Source organism: Enoplosus armatus, chromosome 4, assembly GCF_043641665.1.
Source record: "Enoplosus armatus isolate fEnoArm2 chromosome 4, fEnoArm2.hap1, whole genome shotgun sequence".
Lineage (NCBI taxonomy): Eukaryota > Metazoa > Chordata > Actinopteri > Centrarchiformes > Enoplosidae > Enoplosus > Enoplosus armatus.
In genome coordinates, this window is record NC_092183.1 from 8,030,337 (window position 1) to 8,050,053 (window position 19,717).

The 19,717-nt window shown below is 42.2% G+C and overlaps 1 protein-coding gene across 1 annotated transcript in view; it reads right to left on the reverse strand.

Moving 5' to 3' along the window:
* Nucleotides 1-18,403, reverse strand: part of LOC139284064 (rho guanine nucleotide exchange factor 28-like) — a 35,890-nt gene extending 17,487 nt beyond the window's left edge. Inside the window, exons 1-9 of the mRNA XM_070904221.1 lie at nucleotides 18,371-18,403; nucleotides 14,443-14,584; nucleotides 13,534-13,643; nucleotides 13,250-13,436; nucleotides 10,579-10,762; nucleotides 9,701-9,902; nucleotides 9,326-9,401; nucleotides 7,859-7,905; nucleotides 7,166-7,238 (exon numbers count right to left, since the gene is read on the reverse strand). Coding sequence (XP_070760322.1) covers nucleotides 7,166-7,238; nucleotides 7,859-7,905; nucleotides 9,326-9,401; nucleotides 9,701-9,902; nucleotides 10,579-10,762; nucleotides 13,250-13,436; nucleotides 13,534-13,643; nucleotides 14,443-14,584; nucleotides 18,371-18,403 — 1,054 coding nt within the window. The remainder of the gene's footprint in view (nucleotides 1-7,165; nucleotides 7,239-7,858; nucleotides 7,906-9,325; nucleotides 9,402-9,700; nucleotides 9,903-10,578; nucleotides 10,763-13,249; nucleotides 13,437-13,533; nucleotides 13,644-14,442; nucleotides 14,585-18,370) is intronic.
* Nucleotides 18,404-19,717: the final 1,314 nt, after the last annotated feature.

Below are 19,717 nucleotides of genomic sequence, written 5' to 3' on the forward strand. Positions count from 1 at the left end.
TGCGTGTTACATCTGCAACCTGTAGAGTTATGATGATTTTGAATGCTGTCAAAAGCACTTCAATCAAACACACTTTTTTACCGCTACCCATCAGTGGAGAAATGCACCTCTGTTTCTTCAATTATGAATTTCTCGCTGTATGATTGCTGAACATTTGTACAAAACAATCTAGAAAGATACGATCCATTCTGGAAAGAAGCCTTTGCTTTTTAGGCTGTCAAACTCGCATCATACCTGGCCAGTCATGAACAGGACTAAGAAAAATACATTGCCAAATTACAAGGAACTTAACCCCCCAACTACTCATAAATCTACCAACTCCCCCTCAGTGCTCCAGTGGAGTTTCTAAGTAAACACACAGAAATAGATTGTGGCTAAATCCAGCGGTTCACATGTATGACAGCATTATGTATGTGAAGTGCAGCAATGAAAAAGAGATTTCACAATCTGCGAAGCAATCACTGGAAAAGAAGAACATCTAAGCACATTAGCAACCGGTAGTAACAGCGCAGTGCTCGTCGCACAGAAGAGGCAGCCTCATTAGCTCAGTAATATTGTTATGTTCCTAATGACAGTCTCACCTTACGCTGGCCAAGCCATGCCTGCAGCAATGCAAAAACATGTCTTTGGCACCGCTGTTTCCGCCTAAACTCCTCAAGCAGATATTAAACCGAGACTTGACAGTCCTATTCAAAAAACAAATCCATAGTTTATCCATAGTTTCTGAGCTGCCAGCACCGCAGAGTAGGAGAAGAGCAGTCCAGCATTTGTAGCATAAAATAAATCAGACCAACAATTGGCTATGCTTCCTGTAGGCAGTGAGTCCAATAAATCTGAGAGGCAACAAGGAGACGTTGATGAGGACACCAGATGATTCCTGTTCCATCCACATAAGATGTAAAGACACAGACTCAAGCTGAACCACTGCAGGATATACACAGCCCACTCGCATCGATCCTCAAGTTATGAAGTATCTCAAACTGCATCATGTCTCCCAGAGCTTAAATGTACTGTTAGTTACTGCGGTCTGAAATCGGCACAATATAAACATTACAACCTGTTCTTCTGTTGTTAAAAAAACTTCTGGATCCTCTTAGTTCCACATGAAAACATTATACTGTCTATATGAACCTGAAGTCAGATCCATCATACCTGCACAAAGTCATGTTCCACCTTCTACTATGTATCGTAGGATTGGTTTTAGTCCCACATCAAATTCAGAAAGGGGGTCAGATTCTGGATGAGGGTCAAAATGCTGTTTGAAAGCAGATACTGTTTCATATAAGCCCACTTGAGGAACTTGACAGACAGGACTAATAGTTAAGGTCCTGGGCCAGGTCCGAAGCCATAGCTGGCTGCCACGGGCCCGATCATTCACACACCTCTGACCCATAAACACTGCCTCAGTGAACATTACTGTCAGGCCCTGCGATCTGTGTTTAACATTAGTTAACTGGGGGGAATAACAGAGAGTTCATATTTCTAACAAGTTAGAGCCGCACAAAATCAATCTTTCTGCCGGAGCAGCTGTCTTTATTGCTGAGACGGAGAGTGCTGTCCGCAGGTTGCCATTTCAAAGAAGGTTTTAAGGAATGCGGAGCAGTGTGTGGGACTATTCCTATAGGATTTTGCTCACAGATGGTATATTTGGAGTGATGTGATATTCAGAGCATGTCCCTGAGAGAGAGCCAACCCTATACAGTAGCAGCGCCTGGAGCAGCAGCAGCAGTGAACAAGAGAGACCTCGAGCTTTTCAGAAAGACCCAGACAAAGACAGCAGTCAGTGCCAGGTTTCCAGACCAGGGCAGTTAAACACAGAGAGTGACCCTTCAACCCATGCACACCCCTGGGAGAGAGAGATCGAGGAAGGCAGGATGGAGAGGGGAGGGAGGTAGGGCTGTCACAAGGGCTCTTTCTCAAGGTTCACTTTCTTTGGGAGCTGCTGGTGTGTTGAAGCTGGCAAAACAAAAAGTTCAAGATAAACAGAGAATCATAATTGTTAATAGTGTAAACACCTAGGCTTGTTTATTATGAGTATAAAGGGCTTCTTTGTCCATGCTGTCTCTTCTTTTATGATGTAAGTTGCTTTTTAGGCACCGCACTAAACAATTGTCACTTTGGAGAGAGCTGGGAGAAATTAGGAGCAGAGTAAAATAACAAGCCTAAAGTCTAAAAAAAGCACAACAGAGGGTGTTATTACCTCATAAAATGGGAGAGGTAATTATTTGACTTCAGTGTTCATGGAGAGCCGTTTAACTCATTAAAACAATTGTCCACCAAGATCCACAAACCCACTCTGAGTTATGATACCTGCGGTCAAACATCCCAGTCCAAGCATCACATTGTGCGTTCCCGTTGTGTTTACATTTCAGTGCGTCACCCGGCCCGAGAGATCTGAGAAGACCTAAACCCAGAGTGAACGGCGATCAGTCCTCAGAAGAAATAAACTTGTGGCTCAGCACACCTGAAACCACATTTCACTTTGCAGGTGCATTGTTACACCAGAGCTGTTTCACTTTGGACTGCGACTTCTGAAAATGTCTAAATCCACTTGGAGAATATATGGTCAGTTTAAAAGGTTTATATAGTGCCGCTGTTTCTGCTCTGCAGCTGTACAGCACAGACCAGCAGTGTGTATAAAATTTGCCGATGTCAATCACAATTAAGAAGCAATAACATGGATAATCTTGCAGAGGTTTATGGTGAAAGATGAGGAAAAGACCACTGGAGCACAGCCATGACACAGACATGGCAGTAACTTGATCTTCCTCTGTGTCTCTCTCTCGCTCTCTCGCTCCCCAACAAACACACACAGTCATTGGCACACAAGCAATGAACTGTTTAACCATTCTGGTTTAATTTTGCACTATTTTAAGCATTCACTTCAGCTCTCCCATGACTAATGATGAAGCAACAAACTGGCGTGCCAAGTGTAAGCACCAGGATTAACTTGATTTTGGTTTAATTTCTAATAAATCGACAAGAAACTGCGGCAAACACTGAACTTAAGCTCCAATGACACTTCAGTGGCACATACACAAAACCAGAATATGACTATCAAGTGCAGGTGCCTGAGCATAGGTATATGAAGGCACATATTAGGCATTGGGCCTCCCTTTTGCACTTCATGGCCCCCGGCAGTCACATGAGGCTACGACTCCTCAGCGGGGTTTATTCATGCACACAACAGTGTGGCCTGATGATGTCGAAAGCCCCAAACCACTCAATCAGCCTTGAGTGGACATCTGACATTCCCCAACATACTGTCAGATATCAGGTTACATCACCGGCAAACATGCAGTGATTGACTTGGTGGTGCAGAAGAGGCCTGTGAATAACAATGTGTAATGGGAACAGTCTAATTTTAACTGTATTGTTCCACAGTGGATGGTGAGACGTGTCTGCCAGGAGGGCATTTTTGTGGTAAAGTCTTCCATTTGCCATCTGTAACGTGATGTAGCTATAAGGACAGAGACAAACTGAAAAGGGAAAACTGCAGTCTTTATGTATACGAGTTCGCCACTTTTCTCTCGGACATTGATCCACATGCATCTAATGTCTGTCAAACATTGCAGCAATTAACATATCAGCAACACTACGTCCACTCTATACCTCTATTAAAAATATTTGACTATCTGTGTAATTAAAAGTGACATTGTCACCTTTAATGGTTACTCATACAACCAAGAAATAACTGTCAGTGTGACAGGATGGAGACACAATTCTTCTACAAATGAATACATTAAGATTTACACATCTATTAATGACAGTCCCACTCAGTGTTACCTTTTTTGCCCGTCTTCCTGCGCATCCTCATCTTAGGGAAAGAGGGCCAGGAGTAATTGAAAGGAGAGTCGGAGTCAGAATCCATGATTTGCAGTCTTCAAGAAAATCTTCATCCAGCTTCAGGTGTTTGATAAATAAATGAACAGCACCTCAGTTTACATCCATTTCACAATGGCTGAACGGACTAGCTGCAGTGATCGCTCTCCTTTTTCCAGAGTCCCGATGTAGACCCTCTGACACTTCAGGAGTGAGCCAGCATGTTCCCCTTCTGTCTCCCCCAGCCACCCCTCCCCCTAAAATCCACCCCTTCCCCCTCCACAACTCTGCACCAACTGTCCGACAGAGCTGGGACCGAACCCTGTCTTCTCCTCTTCTTGAGTTTTCTCTCTATCTACCACCGTTTCCTGCCTTACTGACTGCTCTACTCAAATCTGTGCCAACCTTTGGGTCTCTTAGTCTTTCTCTGTCCCCCTCAGTCACTCATCTACCACACACAGTACGGAGGGAGGGGGAGAGAGATCAACACATGCTGACAGGAGCAGGGGGAGGAGTATATTGACGGCCGGAAAGAGTGACTGAAGGAGGGAGAGAAACAGAAAGAGACAAAGTCAAACATAGGAGTGACTTCAGAACCTACAGCGAAGACAAACACGAGGGCAGACAGCTTAGCGGAGGTGAGTCTCAAACACGGGAGAAATCATTAACCCTGTGAGTTCATGATTGTCTCTGAGATACACCAGGCTGCAGAGCTGCACACTCCACACACTTCAGTGTACAAGCCATTCGCCCCAAACATGCCTGATGCCACGTCTGAAGAGAGTCCTTCTCAATCACTCCATTCTCTCTGTCTCTTTCTCTATATTTTAGCATGTCAAAGCCTAGCTGAGGGGGGAAAGGGGTTCGGAGCATGGGGGGGGAGCAGACTGCCAGGTCAGCAGCCTCACCATGGAGACAGCAGTGAGAGCCGCTGCTGTTTTCTTCTTCCATGCCTTTTTTTTTTCTCCTCCCCATTTTCCTCCTCTTTGCCAACTTGCAGGAGTACAGTGCTCCATTTGCAGCAGCAAGGACATAAGAAAGTTTGGCTAGAGGTGGTAAAAGTGAGAGAATGGGATGGTGAAGGGGGTTTAAGAGACAAATCAGACAATGGCACTCTGGAAAGAGGCCCAACGTGGGTTTATAAATGCACATAAATGAAGGAATGTGATAAAAAAAGAGAAAGGGGATGAGAAGGGCTTTGTAGGCAGAATATAGGCAGAGGAGAGGAAACAGAGGTACACTGAGACTATAGAAAGCAGTTTCTGTGTGTGTGCTTGGGGAGGGGTGATGCAGGGTGTTGGCACTGTACTAGTGAACATTAATGCTGCCTTTGTGGGGTCTGTGTGAGGTTTAATCCTTTTTTCCGTTCTCCAATTAGATCCCTCTGCCGGGGTCGGAGACTCTTGTTAGCGTTCCTGGCGTTGCACTCATCGTCTGTTGTCACTCTGCCAAACTATCAATATCATAAATCCCTTTCTCTCGCTCTCTCTCTTTTCCCCCCATTACACACACACAGACACCATTCTCACACTCACACAAGCTGCTGGAAAACCGCATTCAGCAAAGCCCTGGCAACCCCCATTCAGCCACAAACCCTTTTTTTCACTTCCCCATACCCCTTGCCCCCTTCAGGGCACTCTTCCCCACTCTCAAACACACAAGTGCACACAAACACTGACAACACACACACACACACACACACATCGACCTCCTTCCTTGAAGAGCAGAGCTCCTCGGGATGAAGTGGCCTTTGCTGTTTGTTCACTAAACTCACATTAAAATGCTGACCTGGGAGGACGGGACCCGGGGGGCATGGGTGCATGAGTCTGTCTGTTTGTGTGTGTATGTAGGTATTTGGGGGCAAGTGTGTGTTTTGGGTGGAGTATTTGAATTTTGGGGGCAATGGGAGGGCAGAGGTGGGGGAAAGAGGAGGCAGGCGAAAGAATGGAAGACGAGTGAGAGAAACTTTTTTTCTTAAAAATGTTGAACTATCATATTTACAATGTAAACCTTGAACAACGTGCTGTGACAATACTGTATTTTATTACGGCCATGCCAATGAAGTTACAGTAACTTGAATTGAAGCGAGGACAGAGCTGACATCAAGAAGACAGGGCGAACATGACAGCTACGCTCAAAATTCCTCATCCCTTGCTGAAGCTCTGTGTACAGAAGTTCAGTCTGTCTATTTCATGACGCATTAGCTCAAGTCAAGCAGCCATATCGCATGTGATAAAAACAGACAGGAATCCAACTGCTTGCTTCACTGCTTTGTTAAAAAAATAAAAACCTGCCGGCCACTCGTAAGGCCCGACAGCTTAGGAATGTCTAATGAGGAACTGAAATTCCTCAAGGGTCAAATAAGCATTATAATCCCGGAAGAATTACATGTATAAAACCTGAGTCATTTTCAGTCAGAGCTATTTCTTTTATTCAAACATGGCATTGAGGGCAAACTTGGAGAAAAACAGGATTCAAGTGACCAGTGTTATTCGTCTGAACCACAAAAAGCGTTTGAAGGGATCGATCGAGGTCACAGGCAGGGAGTCTTCAAAGACGGCACAGAAAAAGTCCTCAACAAGCCAACAAACACACACACATTCACAAATACACAGAGAGTACAAAATGGCTAAACCATACAGCGTGGAAAACAACACCAGCCACAGGAAGTGAAGATTGCAGATGTCCAGTGCCAAGTGTTATAAAGCCTGAAGCCTGAGCTTGTAACCACAGCATTCTTACACTGAGGCATCAGTCTGCTCTGCAGCAATACAAGCCAATTATTAACCCGCAGGATGTTCCCACTCTCAAATCCTTCCCTTCCCGTCCAGAGTCAGAATCAGAGTGAAGCCACCTATTTAGGGTTCATTTCTGCTCCCCTGTCACTGCTGGCAGGAATAGGATGACTCAGGAGTGTTCTTGCATGTCGTATTAAAAAGATTCCTTCTCAGTGCCACAGTCACTGTAAACACAGAGTGACAAGACCCCAAAAGCTCCAGAGAGGGGGGGGCAAGACAAGTCAGGCGGCTGAAATGTGATCCTATAGTCCGCGGGGATGGTAGACAACCATAGTCGAGGATTAGAGCTGAGTTCCAAGTTCTGTTCAGGAAAGGAAATGTTTCCTGCAGTTGGACTCACTTAATGATTGGATGCTACTTAGATAACTTCCTACGAATATAACACCACCTAAAACAACAATGTTCAGTTTCAGTCTGCACAAAACCTGATCTACAGCTGAGGCACCGCAAGCTCTAAAATTAAAAGCCTATCTAAAAACAGGCTTCTGAGAAAGTAACCTCGCTTGGAGGGAAGTTTAAAGAGACTTTAAAAATAAAATCTTTACCAGAGTCAGACTGCGATGGGTCGTCCTCTTCGCCCTCCTCATTCAGACAAAACATCAGCGGCTCCTCATAGTCCTGCGTGAAGAAACAGTGAACCTTTCACCAAACAGCACGCACATTTCCACAGTGAGACTTTCTCATCAGTGGAGCTAAGTAGAAAAACACAAGTGTTTGGCAAGTGCCTATGTGTGTGACAGAGAAAGATCAATTAGGTAACCATCTGTAACACATAAAACGGGTCCTATTGGATGGCCAGAATCATGTGCACACGCCACACCTCTCAAAACATGAAATGCACCCTTGACCACTCACAAAGTCAGCTATTCAGTGGCGTGTGCAAGGTGCCAACTCCAACACCTTGACAATAAGAGCGAAACAATGTGGAGCATTGAGGGGCAGTCAGTGCCTTGTCGTAGCCATGGCCGCAGTTTGATGCAGATGTTCATGGAGACTGAATGGAGCTATGAGAGTTTTAAAATTTTGAAATTAGACATCCAGGATTTTTTGAAGTAACACCTGTTGTTGCAAAACAGCCAAGGACAGGTAACCTATGACTCATCTCATCAGATAAAGCTGTTTAAACACTTCTTCTCGGGAGATTTACAATATGAGTAAAATAGATTCTGGTGATATTTTAGCTCTTTGTGTATGTGAAATATTGTGAGAAAATCACTGTCTTTGCATCAAATACTCACATTTTCTTCTACAGCAGAGTTTCCGCCATTGATATCAGAATACAGCGCTGAAAGAAGAGAAAACATACTAAGATGCAGCCATACAGCAGCCATTAAACTTCAAAAGAGGCTTGAGTAAGCACAGATGTTTGTCAGTTTTTAACGATGTATGTACCTTGTATGTATGTATGTAGTCTTATTTTTCTTCTTTTTATTACCTGGGGAGATCTTTACCATGTGGCCTGGATCTCCTTGCTTTTCATTTAACTACCATGTGCATCCCAGATCAAAGGACACGGTGTATGATTTCTTACAAGAAACAAAGCAGCGACACGCAGAAATTAGCGTTTGGGTGGTTTGACACGAGGCCTGGGGACACGTAAAAATATAAAGACGGGAAATGTATCGGAGGGAAGTGGCTGCAACTCATAAAGGGTATAAAGGTTGGGAGAGAAAGTTATACATGACAGGTGGAGAAACAAAAAAGCAAAGGCTGAGAAGATGTAAAGTATAGGAAAATACTTATTTTGACAAAGGTCTTTCTGCGCCTCAGCATGATACCATAAAACACATTCACTCAAGTCTGATACAGTGATGCCAGCTGGCTCTGATGTTGCCCCACAGCAAGAGGAGACAGACACAGAGGGAGAGGGTGAGGGGAAACAATCTTGTAAAACAGACTGCGACCTTCAACATTTCATCCTGGTAACTAAGTAGATTTTTTTATTTACATTTTATAGCTTGTCTCAACATACCCATGATGAAATATACTGAATCATACATAGAAATAAAAACATGATCACAGAAGTTTCTTTTCGTCATCGATAATCTATTGGATTATTTTGCTATTCTTTTGATTAATCGTTTGTCTGTAATGTCAGAAAATTATTAAAAAAAAACAAAAAAAACGTCCAGAGCCAAAGGCGATAATCTCTAAATTGCATGTTGTGTCCAAACAATGGCTGAATATAAAGCAGAAAACTTTTGAGAAGCTAGAACAAGACAATATTTGGCATTTTTGCCTGATAAATGCCTTGAGCAGTTAATCAGAAATTGTTGTTGATTCATTTCCTGTCAATCCACTAATCATCTAGTCATCTAACTCGTGGTTTCAGCTCTATTTATAAACATATAGCTTGGTTGGTCTGCTATTTTGCACACTGTATTAATGCAGTGATTCACATATTTCATATTAAAACCCTCTATGACTGATATGTTTGGTTGCTTACGATCTTTTAGTTTCATCTTATCTTTTCCCTACCTTCATTTTTTCACAGACTTGCAATACCTCAAAGCCCCACAGGAGGGCAGTCAATGTCTATCAATACTGCAGCCTTATTCAAGCCGCAGTATCGAGCCTCATAAACCACTAGAACGAAAAAATGGCAGATCCTTGCAATATAAAAGAGAAGAGTTAAGACTGGATGGTTGAGTTTTACCAGGTCTCTTAAATCCCACAAAGCACACAGATTAGGAAGGATGTTATACCGTTCTCCGTAGGATCATCCACCAGTTCTTCTTTCTCTAAGATGGTCTCCACGCGTTCCCTCCGTAGTGCTTTGATCTGTGGGAGAAAAGTAAGGGGATGCGGTAAACTAAAATATATAAACCAAATATATATGGACTTATTTTGACTCCATGCTTACTTTACTAAATCTTACAATTTCTACACAATTTCCAACTGGTTTTATTTTGATGGTACTGTCAGGTACCTTCGTGTGCAGGGTGCTAAAGAAAGGCCCAGTTTGACAACAAAAATCCCAGGTTTATTTGCATATCTGATCCTAATTTACAGTGTTCTGTTTTAATCTTGTGTTTACGTATCTTTACCAGCACCAGACAACACTGATAACTCAAACTCACCTCTCTGAGGAAGTCCTTGTCTCTGAGCCGGTCTCTGAGAAGCAGGATGTCAGCGTGCCGGCTCTCCTCTGAGCTCCACCTCAGGTTTTGTCGGACGGTCAGAGTCAGGTTCCCCATATCATGACAGAACCTCAGCAAGCGGGACCGGTCTGCCCACACCTGGGACAGACCTGCTGGAGGCGTGGCTAGAGGGTTGGGTGGGCTGCAGCACAACAGGTGGGTTACTTTAATCACAAAAGAAAAACGTTTATTCTTAGAGAATACTGTTTTTATCATTAAAATGTGGATAGAAACCATTAGAATATATAAACAAATCTCTAGAAAAACATTGTCACTGAGTGCAGATGATGATCCTTCTAGTTTTTCAGGCTGAGGGCTGACACGGCTATAAAGCTGTGCAAAAGATTTATGGATCCAGATTGAGCCCGACTGATTGAGCACAAAACATTCCTGAGTTTGACAGGTAATACTAACAGGTGTTTAGCATTTTATCTGTTCAGAAAATGTACGTTAACAAGTAGATTTACAGTATTTTAGAAATCTAAAGAATGCAAATTATCTGGGGTAACAGCTGGGGGGCGCGGTGGTGCATAGGTTAGCACTGTCGCCTTTCAGGGCCTTCCTGTGTGGAGTTTGCATGTTCTCCCTGCCTGTGTGGGTTTTCGCTCTGCTCCAGTTTCCTCCCTCCAGCCCCCCGCAAAACTCCAAAAAGCATAAGCTAAAGGATGGATGGGGTAATAGCTAGTGTAAAACTGGGTTGTTTCCCTTACTGTTGTGTGTGGGAAAGCTCTGCACTGAACGCATAATGTTACAGCAAAACAGTGATTCATTTGTCAGTGTCCCTCCCTGAAGGGCCCTGTTGGAGCTAGTAATCTTACTGTGTGAGCAGCTCCAGGAGCTCGGTGCTGCCTGCTGTCTGTGCCAGCTGCAGCGGTGTGACTCCCTCTTCGTTTGGCAGACTGACAGCCATCAGACCCCCTGGCTGACAAAGCAGCAGCTCCGCCAGCCGATACAGACCCCATCGCACGGCCAGGTGGAGGGGAGACTCCCTGAGACTGTGCTCTGGAGATGAGGGAAATATAATAACGTAAAAAATATGACTGCAGAGATAAAAGTACGCAGTGGGATCTAAGACAACTGCTGAATGGAAGAGGGAGGTGAGATTAACAGTGAGATGAGAAAAAAAATGAGTGGCGCGACAAAAATAAGAGGAAACTAACATGTCAAGAATCTCATCTTGATAACAACCTCACCATGATAATTAACCTAAATGTCAATGATTGATTTCTTCTCCTGCACAGCACTGGATCCCTCTGTTCCATTGACCCACTTTAAGGCAATAAAAGCTTTTCAACAAAGTGGTGACAGCTTCTTATTTCTGTGCCTGCCACTCAATGCAGTTCAACGAGATCTGGATCCAGGTAATTGGCCTGCACCAAATCAGCTACAGGCAAGCAACTGGTAAGCTCTGAAATTAATAAATAAATTCACTATAATCTTAAAATACTTTCATCTCTGAACATTTCTTTAGGCTTAACGTATAACTATTCAAAAGGGAAAAAAGACAGGAAAGTCAGCACATTTCAGCCTGGTCAAGGGGAAAACTGTTAGATCATCCTCAAAGTAACTCCCACTGGATGGACAAGCACCTTACAGTGCTGTACAATACTGTACAGCACAATAATGTATTTTAGTGAAATCACTGCTTCTTCACTGTAAATGCAGTTTTGTTGTGTTTGGGATAAGTCATCATGATTATTGTGACCTTCACGCATAATACTGCAGAGTTTGTGACTGATTTGCCAGCAATTCAGACTTTGAATACAATAAGTAACAATTATAAAGGCTACTTCAGGAGTGAATCACATTAACTTGAACAACAATAAGCAGTTTTCATAAAGGTCTGACAGTCACCACTTTTGTAAATGAGTTTTCAAGGCAACATGAAGCAACTTACAAAGGTACAAAGAGGCCAGACAGATGCTGTCTGAATTGTCTGAGCATCAGTCACTAACACTGCAGAAATGTGGCAAGAGGAAAAGAATCAAATCTACTGGTGAATCACCCTGAAAATACACCAACAAAGAGAAACACTAGTCAAACGGTCTACACTGAAAACACTGACTGAAGGACTTTTAATAAGAAATCCTCATCACAATTGATATTTCCTGCAAAGGGCTATTTAACTGCAAAGGATGCAATTTTACATGATGGGACTCTGAAAGTTATTTTATTAAATTTATATATATATATAATATTACATGATTGTATTTCTGCCCTGTTTGCCTTTGTATTACAGCGGGCAGTGAAGGATCACAGGTGATAAAAGCCCTTTTTACCCACATACTGCAGGGCAACCCATGTTTCAAAACTGGTGCACAAAATACTTTAATTTACTTTTAAAAGAGATTAATTGTGTTTTCTATTCAAATTGAGGTTAATTAATAGTAAACAGACAGGCAGGAACTGGTCAAACTAAATCCAGATTTACATTACAGATCTAAAAGGCTCCACTTCTTGGTTCGTAAAAATTCTGTTTTTCTATTTGTTCAAGATTATTCTGCATCCAAAACCCATCAGGGTGCAGGCCTTGTTGAGAAGACATTTCACAAGATAACACTTTTGCCAGCTGTATGTCAACATTTGAATGCTCAATTTTTCAGAGCTGCACTCAGTCCAGAGAAGAGAATAATTCCAGGATCCAATGTGGTTAAAAAGTTCGAGTGCCTTTGAAATGCAGAATGCACTATAAGCAAATGATACCACCAAAGGAAAGTTAGGGATTCGCATTCAGCATCGGCAATAGAGTGATGTCATGGGCAGTGTTATCAAATTAACTGTAGACATTTAGAGGGAGACGCTGCGATGAAACAGACTGCCATAACTATATTAACGCTAAATCTAGTTTGTCATTTATGTAGGTGGCCCTACACAAACACTCAGATCATACAAACAGATGGTGGCATCTAGTAAACATGGTGGTCAGCACAGACACACATACACATAAACACACTTGCCCTCAGATTTATTGAGCTCTGCCTAGGGCTACTTCCAGATGGAAAGGCTCTATTAACCACATTACATGCTGCTTAATTGGCTTTGATGAATTCACCAGAAGCACACATGTGACCATGTTCACTTCCGATTTCAGCCCAGTGAGCATGGAAAACGGGAATGATGGCAGAAGAAGGCGGGTGAAGGGGAGCAGAGTTAAAGAGTTCATCTTCCTTGGACAGCACCGGCTCCAAGTTTCCAGCACGATGCTGAGAAATGAGGTTATGACAAAACCTGTCGAAAAACCTGCATCTCTGCTCGCTAACTGCCTTCACTTTTTGTAAATGATAAAATAGAGACCAAACTGTGTCTTTAACCAACTACTCTCAATCAAAATATTCCTTAACCTTCCTCATCTGTCAATTTGCACTGCAAAGTTTAATTTATTTACGTATTATCCATCTAATTTGTACTGTTTAAAATACAATGTGCTTTTGATCAACATATCTGTGCAGGAATGCCCGTCCAGCAAGATAAGATAATCCTTGCTCTCACCGTCTCCACTGTGGCTCCCCAGTACATTCCAGTTTTGGGGGATATCCAGGTTGGCCATGGCCAGGGCCACGCGGCGATCCATAGCCCAGCGAGAGCTCTCCTGGCCCAGGTTGAAGAGGCTGCTCAGCTCCTTGTGATCCATGGAGCTCAGACAATGTCCGTGGATTACCAAGTGCTCTGCCAGGTCCTGAGAAAGAAGCAGTCGTGAATAAGATACAATCTCTGACAACTGGTGCAATAACATGGGTGCAATGTATAGTATCATATTTGTGTATCTTCCCTACCTGAGCATCATCTTGGACATACTCCAACGAAGCTCCGCCCACCCAGGTGAGGGGTGTGGTTTCAGAGCACAGGTAGGCCTGGACAGACACCACCTCAGCCAGGTTATGTCCTAAAGAGGGACACAACAAGCCAGACTTTACTGCAGACAGATTTATATCTCTTTACATGAATAAGAGCTGTTACAGTATGAGACCTGTGTAGACTTTTCTCTCTCTGATTTTCTTCCTAATTTATATTGATATGATAAGGCACTGCTTGCAACAAGTTTCAAGTCTGTTTCAAACTGTAATAAAGTCATCTGAAATTGATGGGTGTAAAGAAATCTATCTAAAAATATTCATAGTCTGTGATAAATGAATGAAAATAATTCAAATTATACACAAATACAAAACCACCGGTATTTCAGCACATAGCCTAAGTGCCATAAGAAATGCCTGAAAATGTCTCAGATTTTCATTTTGTATGCCAATAAAGTTCTTTTTGTGATGGAGCAGGTTTTGTAGAGCTATGATAGAGAGTGCACAAGCCTGCAGGACTGCCTGTGTCAACCTACACAGAGGCTCAGTAATGTTGACATATTGTTTATGGAACTGTTTCCCTCCTGAGAGGAAGCTGATAAGATTCTGTGCCCTTCCAGACCTCTAGTCACAGACTGTGTATGTGTGTGTGTGTGTGTGTGTGTGTGTGTGTGTGTGTGTGTGTGTGAAGATTCAAATAGTGATATACTGTTCCTGAGTATATCACAGACAGGAGTGGAAACCCTGGGATTGTCCGGATGTGTGTCTGAAGGTGGATTTCTAAATGACTTTTCCCTTTTTGATGAGACATAGCAAGTTACCCCAAAAGACATGAAAACATACATACACAGTAATAAAATACACATCACACAGACATGCACATGCACATACCAGGCACTATAAAGCAGAGCATGACATCACTCTGAGCCCTGGTGACATGGACCAGTGTGGATCCTTCCAATACAACGTAGACCTCTGAATCCTCTGGCAATGAGTCTAAACCCTCCAGCAATGCAAATACCTTCGCCTGGCCCTGAGATAAAGAAAGGTGAGAGAGGATGACAGGGAAGATGGAGAAGAAAGATGCTAGAGAGCAAAAAATATTTATATTCCTAAAGATACAGGATTATTTTAGAGTAAAACTCTATTCTGATGCGGCGTTCTACATTTCTGTAAAGTACACCAAATCCCCTGACAGCATTCCTCTTGAGGGTACAATAAAACATACCCCCTTCAATAAAAACAGGAATGTCTTAGTGTCTACTGCAAAGACCTGCCCTGATCCCAACAGGCCAGAACACTTTAGACTTCTGATCTGAGGCAGCAGAAGGTGAAATAGGGCAGAGGAGTCACACTGACATGTAGACTGATTGGTAGCCTTTTAAAAACCATGTGCAGGTCAGATGTGGATGTGTTGTCAGCCTCACTAGACTGTAAATCCTCACTTAAGAGGGCAAGGCTGAGCTGTTCTGGGTCATTAATTTATCTAGGGCTGGGTATCGTTTGAAATTTTAACACTAGAGCCGATACAGTACCTGAGTTTTGAAACCCAAAAAGTACCAAAATACTTAAATACTTAAATACAAATACAAGACAACAAACTCAAATGTAGCCGCACAATTAATACGCCTAAATAAAATGATCTACAACTGAGAATTTCAATCTGGAACTATCGAAAACAAAGAAAATCCCCGCTTTTGGTATTGACATTTCCAATAGTCGGGGCGACAGGCATATTTCAAAAAGTATTGAGGTTAGACACCCAGCCATAGATATATCATGCAAAAAGGTTTTATATAGAGAGCCACTGAGCTACTAAAAACTACAGAACTAGCACATAGGTATATCTGTATGGTATTAGTTACCAAAATACTATACAGCACACCTCTACACTAGCTTAGTAACAAACTTTTAAATACAACAAAAACACAAAGTACAGAAAAAGACAAGTCGACAGCAGGCCAGGGTTGACTTCTCCTTGCACTTCTGTGTCAAGCCAACAATGCAGCAGAAGAGGTGAAAGGACATTTGAAGAAAATCCACCTTAAAATATTCAAAGCAGTATCAATTGTTTTTTTCCCACTTGGGGACAGCGGGACAAGTTGTAAATACAACACTGATATATTGTCTCCTCTCTCCTAAAGTAGAGTTGCAGAGTCTGAAAATAATCATCTATGAGTTTGTCACTATGAGCGACCCCCTTCACACTACACAAAATCATTGTTAATAGAAAAAGATTGATTTGTGCAGATATAACATTTCTAGGCCCATGCTGTTGTTTGGTTGTGGACTTTTTTACTGGGTATAAATGGCTGCAGTGTGTAGAGACCTAATGCAACTGTAACTGAGTTTGATGGCAGATCTTTTACAATTTAAATATCAAGACTAAACATCCACTTTTAGTTTCAGTCCCTCAGGATAAAAAAACAGCTTCCAGGGACATGAGCCTGCTTTTTAGAACCGCCAATATCCAACAGTCGCAGGGGAAGAAATCTATTGTGGAAGATATCAATGTGTCCACCTACAGTGTCCTCAATAGACCAGACAGCAATGCAGCCACAAGACACACTGTGTGGGTTATTCTGGGAAACACATCAAACAACTGACTGAGGCTGTGGAGGAGACAGGTTGAAGGAAAGAAGGTGCAGCAAAAATACAAATTATAAGGCTTAACTTGAAATGCAATGAACACCACAGATTAGTGTTGGATGGTATAAGAGTGAGTGTTTTTTAAGTAGTCTCTCTCTTTTTCTCATGAGAGTCTATCTATTAGCCTTGCATCACCTCAACAGCTGACCTGATTTCTCACGCTATAAAACTGAGAGGCTTTTCTCTTTACTTCCCTCGCTGTGTCAGATGGAGACACTGAGTAATCCTGCCTCCATGTCTCTCCGTCTCACCTAATCCCACCTTCAGGTTCACGCATCCATTTCTTTATCCCTAGTCGTCTGATCTTTGACAGAGAGAACATCAGGTTAACCACAAATTTTATTTTGTCTACACAGCTTCTCCTGTGCCCTCATCAAGACTCCTCACCTCTGTGTGGTTGACCAGATGTTGACCACTAATGAAGCTGTGGCCACTAGATGAAACACTGGACATAACAGTGAGGACAACCAGAGGCAGATGAAGAATGGACAGGAACTGACTTTGCACATGTATACAGAGGATGAAGCCTACTGACTTTGGTGATGTCCTGACTTTCCCTCTAGCAAGGCTGACATTTTTGGTTTTTAGTGTCTCGACAGCTATTTGATGGATGGCCATGCATTTTGGCATAGATATCCACGATGCACGGAGGATGAATCCTAATGACTTTGGTGTTTCTCTGCCTTTTCGTTTAGCGCCACCATCAGGTCAAAGTATCAGATTATCTAGTAAAATATTTCAGTATCTTCTGGATAGATTGGCACAACATTGTAAAGACATTCATGGCTCCCAGATAATGTATCCTAATGACTTTGGTGAATCCCTGAATTTTCCTCTAGCGCCAGCAAGAGGTTAACATGTGGTTTTGAGAGAAATATCCCAACACCTATATGATGGATTGCCATGAGAGTTGATACAGAAATTCATGTCCCCTTCAGGATGAATCATAATAACTGGTGATCCTTTTGGTGAACTTTTCTTCAAGCGCCACCAGCAGGTCAACATTTATTTTAATGTGTCCAATACTTGCCTGCAAAACTAATGACATTCTCATTAACCTCAGCTGTACTCTATGTATTAGAGCGTTAGCAAACGTTAGCATGATAACAGGCTAAGAAGATGAACATGGTTCGGATTACTGGCTAAACATCAGCATGTTGCCATTGTCATTGTGAGCATCTTATCTTGGTGTCAGCATTTTGCTCCAAGTCTCAAAGAGTGAAATTGGGTTGTTGCACAAACGTATTCATTCATTCATTTGTGGACCTCTGTAGAAAGCAAGCACAGTATCTGAAGAGGACGTGTTTCATTACATGAGATGGGCAAGATGGTGCGTGCACATTAAAGTTTGGTAACCTTTAAGTAACCTTGAGTAAAAGGAAAACAGCATTAAAAACACGTCAAATTGAAAAGGATTCAATTGACTGAGTACAGTGTGAGAAATGTATCCCCCCTTTGATCTTCAGAGAAGCATTGGTTCTCATTAATGTTTGCGTACATTGTTAAGATCCCCAAAGTGAAACCAATGAAAAAATATTTGACCGCAGTCCTGCCCTGTTTAACTACAGCTTAACCTCACAGACAACAGATGCATTCAAAGGTTTAACACGACCAGAGACATCACAAATCAATCTGATAGCAAATACAAGTTCCTTTCCAACTCTGAGTGAGTAAAATACAAATAAAAAAACATCACTGTGAATGAATCAGAGTTACTGATTTGCTAGTTATATACACAAACGGCAGGCTGCTATTGTCCCCTTGTGCTGATGTATAAGGTTGTTTTTTTTCCTAAGAAACTATGATTCAGTGTTCAAACAATCCAACAGAAACCCAGAAATGTTTAATTCAAAGACCAATAAAGTCTCCGTTTGATCAAAGTCATAAACAGTACACACAGTTACTTTAGTGAACTTGATGAAATTACATGTACAGTATTGGTGCATAAACAGAAAACAGTTTTATCATTTGAATGCATTTTCATTAAACATATTGTGGCCATGAGCACAAAACCTCTGCCAAAGACTTGCAGTTTTTATAAATGAGGCTGCTGATCTCTCACTGCATTCCAAACTCAATTTGCAGAGATTTTCCAGAGGGAAAACTAACTCCTGAGATTAATTGGAGAAGCTGGTCTCAGACTTGACTGCACAGTGGAGCACATACTCACATAGAGAGGCACTTTCCTCCTGCTCAGCTCCATCTGCACAGCAACTGCAGGCAGAGGTGGACATTAAACAGACGTTTGAGAGACAAAAGTCACATTAGCCATGTGACACCGCATTATGTCTTTGGTTATTTTGGTTATTCTTCCTGCTCCTCTGATCCTGAAGAGATTATCAAGCCTCATCTTATCTGTGCCAGCAGGCAGAGTGTCTCTGTTCATTGATCTCAAATATGTGAATAATGATTTTAATGATACTTTCTACCTTCTACTGTGTAGAGACTGTACCAGAAAACCAAATATACCCCAACCTGAAATGCAGGCAGTGTGTAGTCAACTGCTACATGTGTATGTTTGTGTGTGTGTGTGTGTGTGTGTGTGTGTGTGTGTGTGTGTGTGCTTAAGTAGGAAAATGATTGCGTTTCAGCGCTGCAGGGTTCAGATCTGTTCTTTATCAGTGGTCACTTTCAAAACCGGACACAACAGCTTAATATAACCATTTTTCAAGAAATGGTTTTCTGTGCAATCACTTTATCTTTTGCATTTACATTTGTATATTTATAATTATATGATACAGCAAATATTACAGTGAGCAAAGGCAAAGCATGAACAAACCGAGAGGACTTTTGTAAGTGTGCTAGCTTTAAAACTGCTCATATTAATGTCATTACATCAGACATCTATTATTAAACACCAGAAACACAAGTGTCTAGCTTCAGAAACATGTATGTGCTTTTTCTTAACGATGCAAATTAATTTAACTCAGTTTAATGTTGACCTATTTAGCTGCAAAATACATTAGAGGCTCTCTTCATGGGGCTATATTTTACCGTTCGTTAACAGGGTTGACACATTAGCAAACTGTCGATAATATCACAGGGAACAGACACGTTGTAAACAGGTCAACATTATTGATGTACCAACCTTCACAGGAGCTCAAACTCCGGCAGAAGAAACCTGAAGGTGCGCCGTGAATGTAGCACCTAACTCGGACTCATCCTCCTCTCGCTGCTAACTGCTAATTCAAGTGTCGCTGTTTGAAGCTACAAGTTGCGAAATGGCGTTTGAGTCGCTGCGGCTGCTGTTTCCAGTCTGAGCTGCAGCCTCCACTGACACAGCATCCTCCTCCCTGTCACTGTTGATGCTTTCTGTCTTCCGTCTGGTCAAATGCAAATTCCTCCTCATACGTGAAAGTTAACCGTTTCTTTGAGGTTACAGCGACCTCCAATGGAAGGCGATAAAATAGTCCATGGGAGAGGGTAATAAAAACACACATGTCGACATTTAACACACAGTGAGTTCAACACAATTATAAGCCAGTTTCCATATTACAAAAATTTATTTCTATTTGCT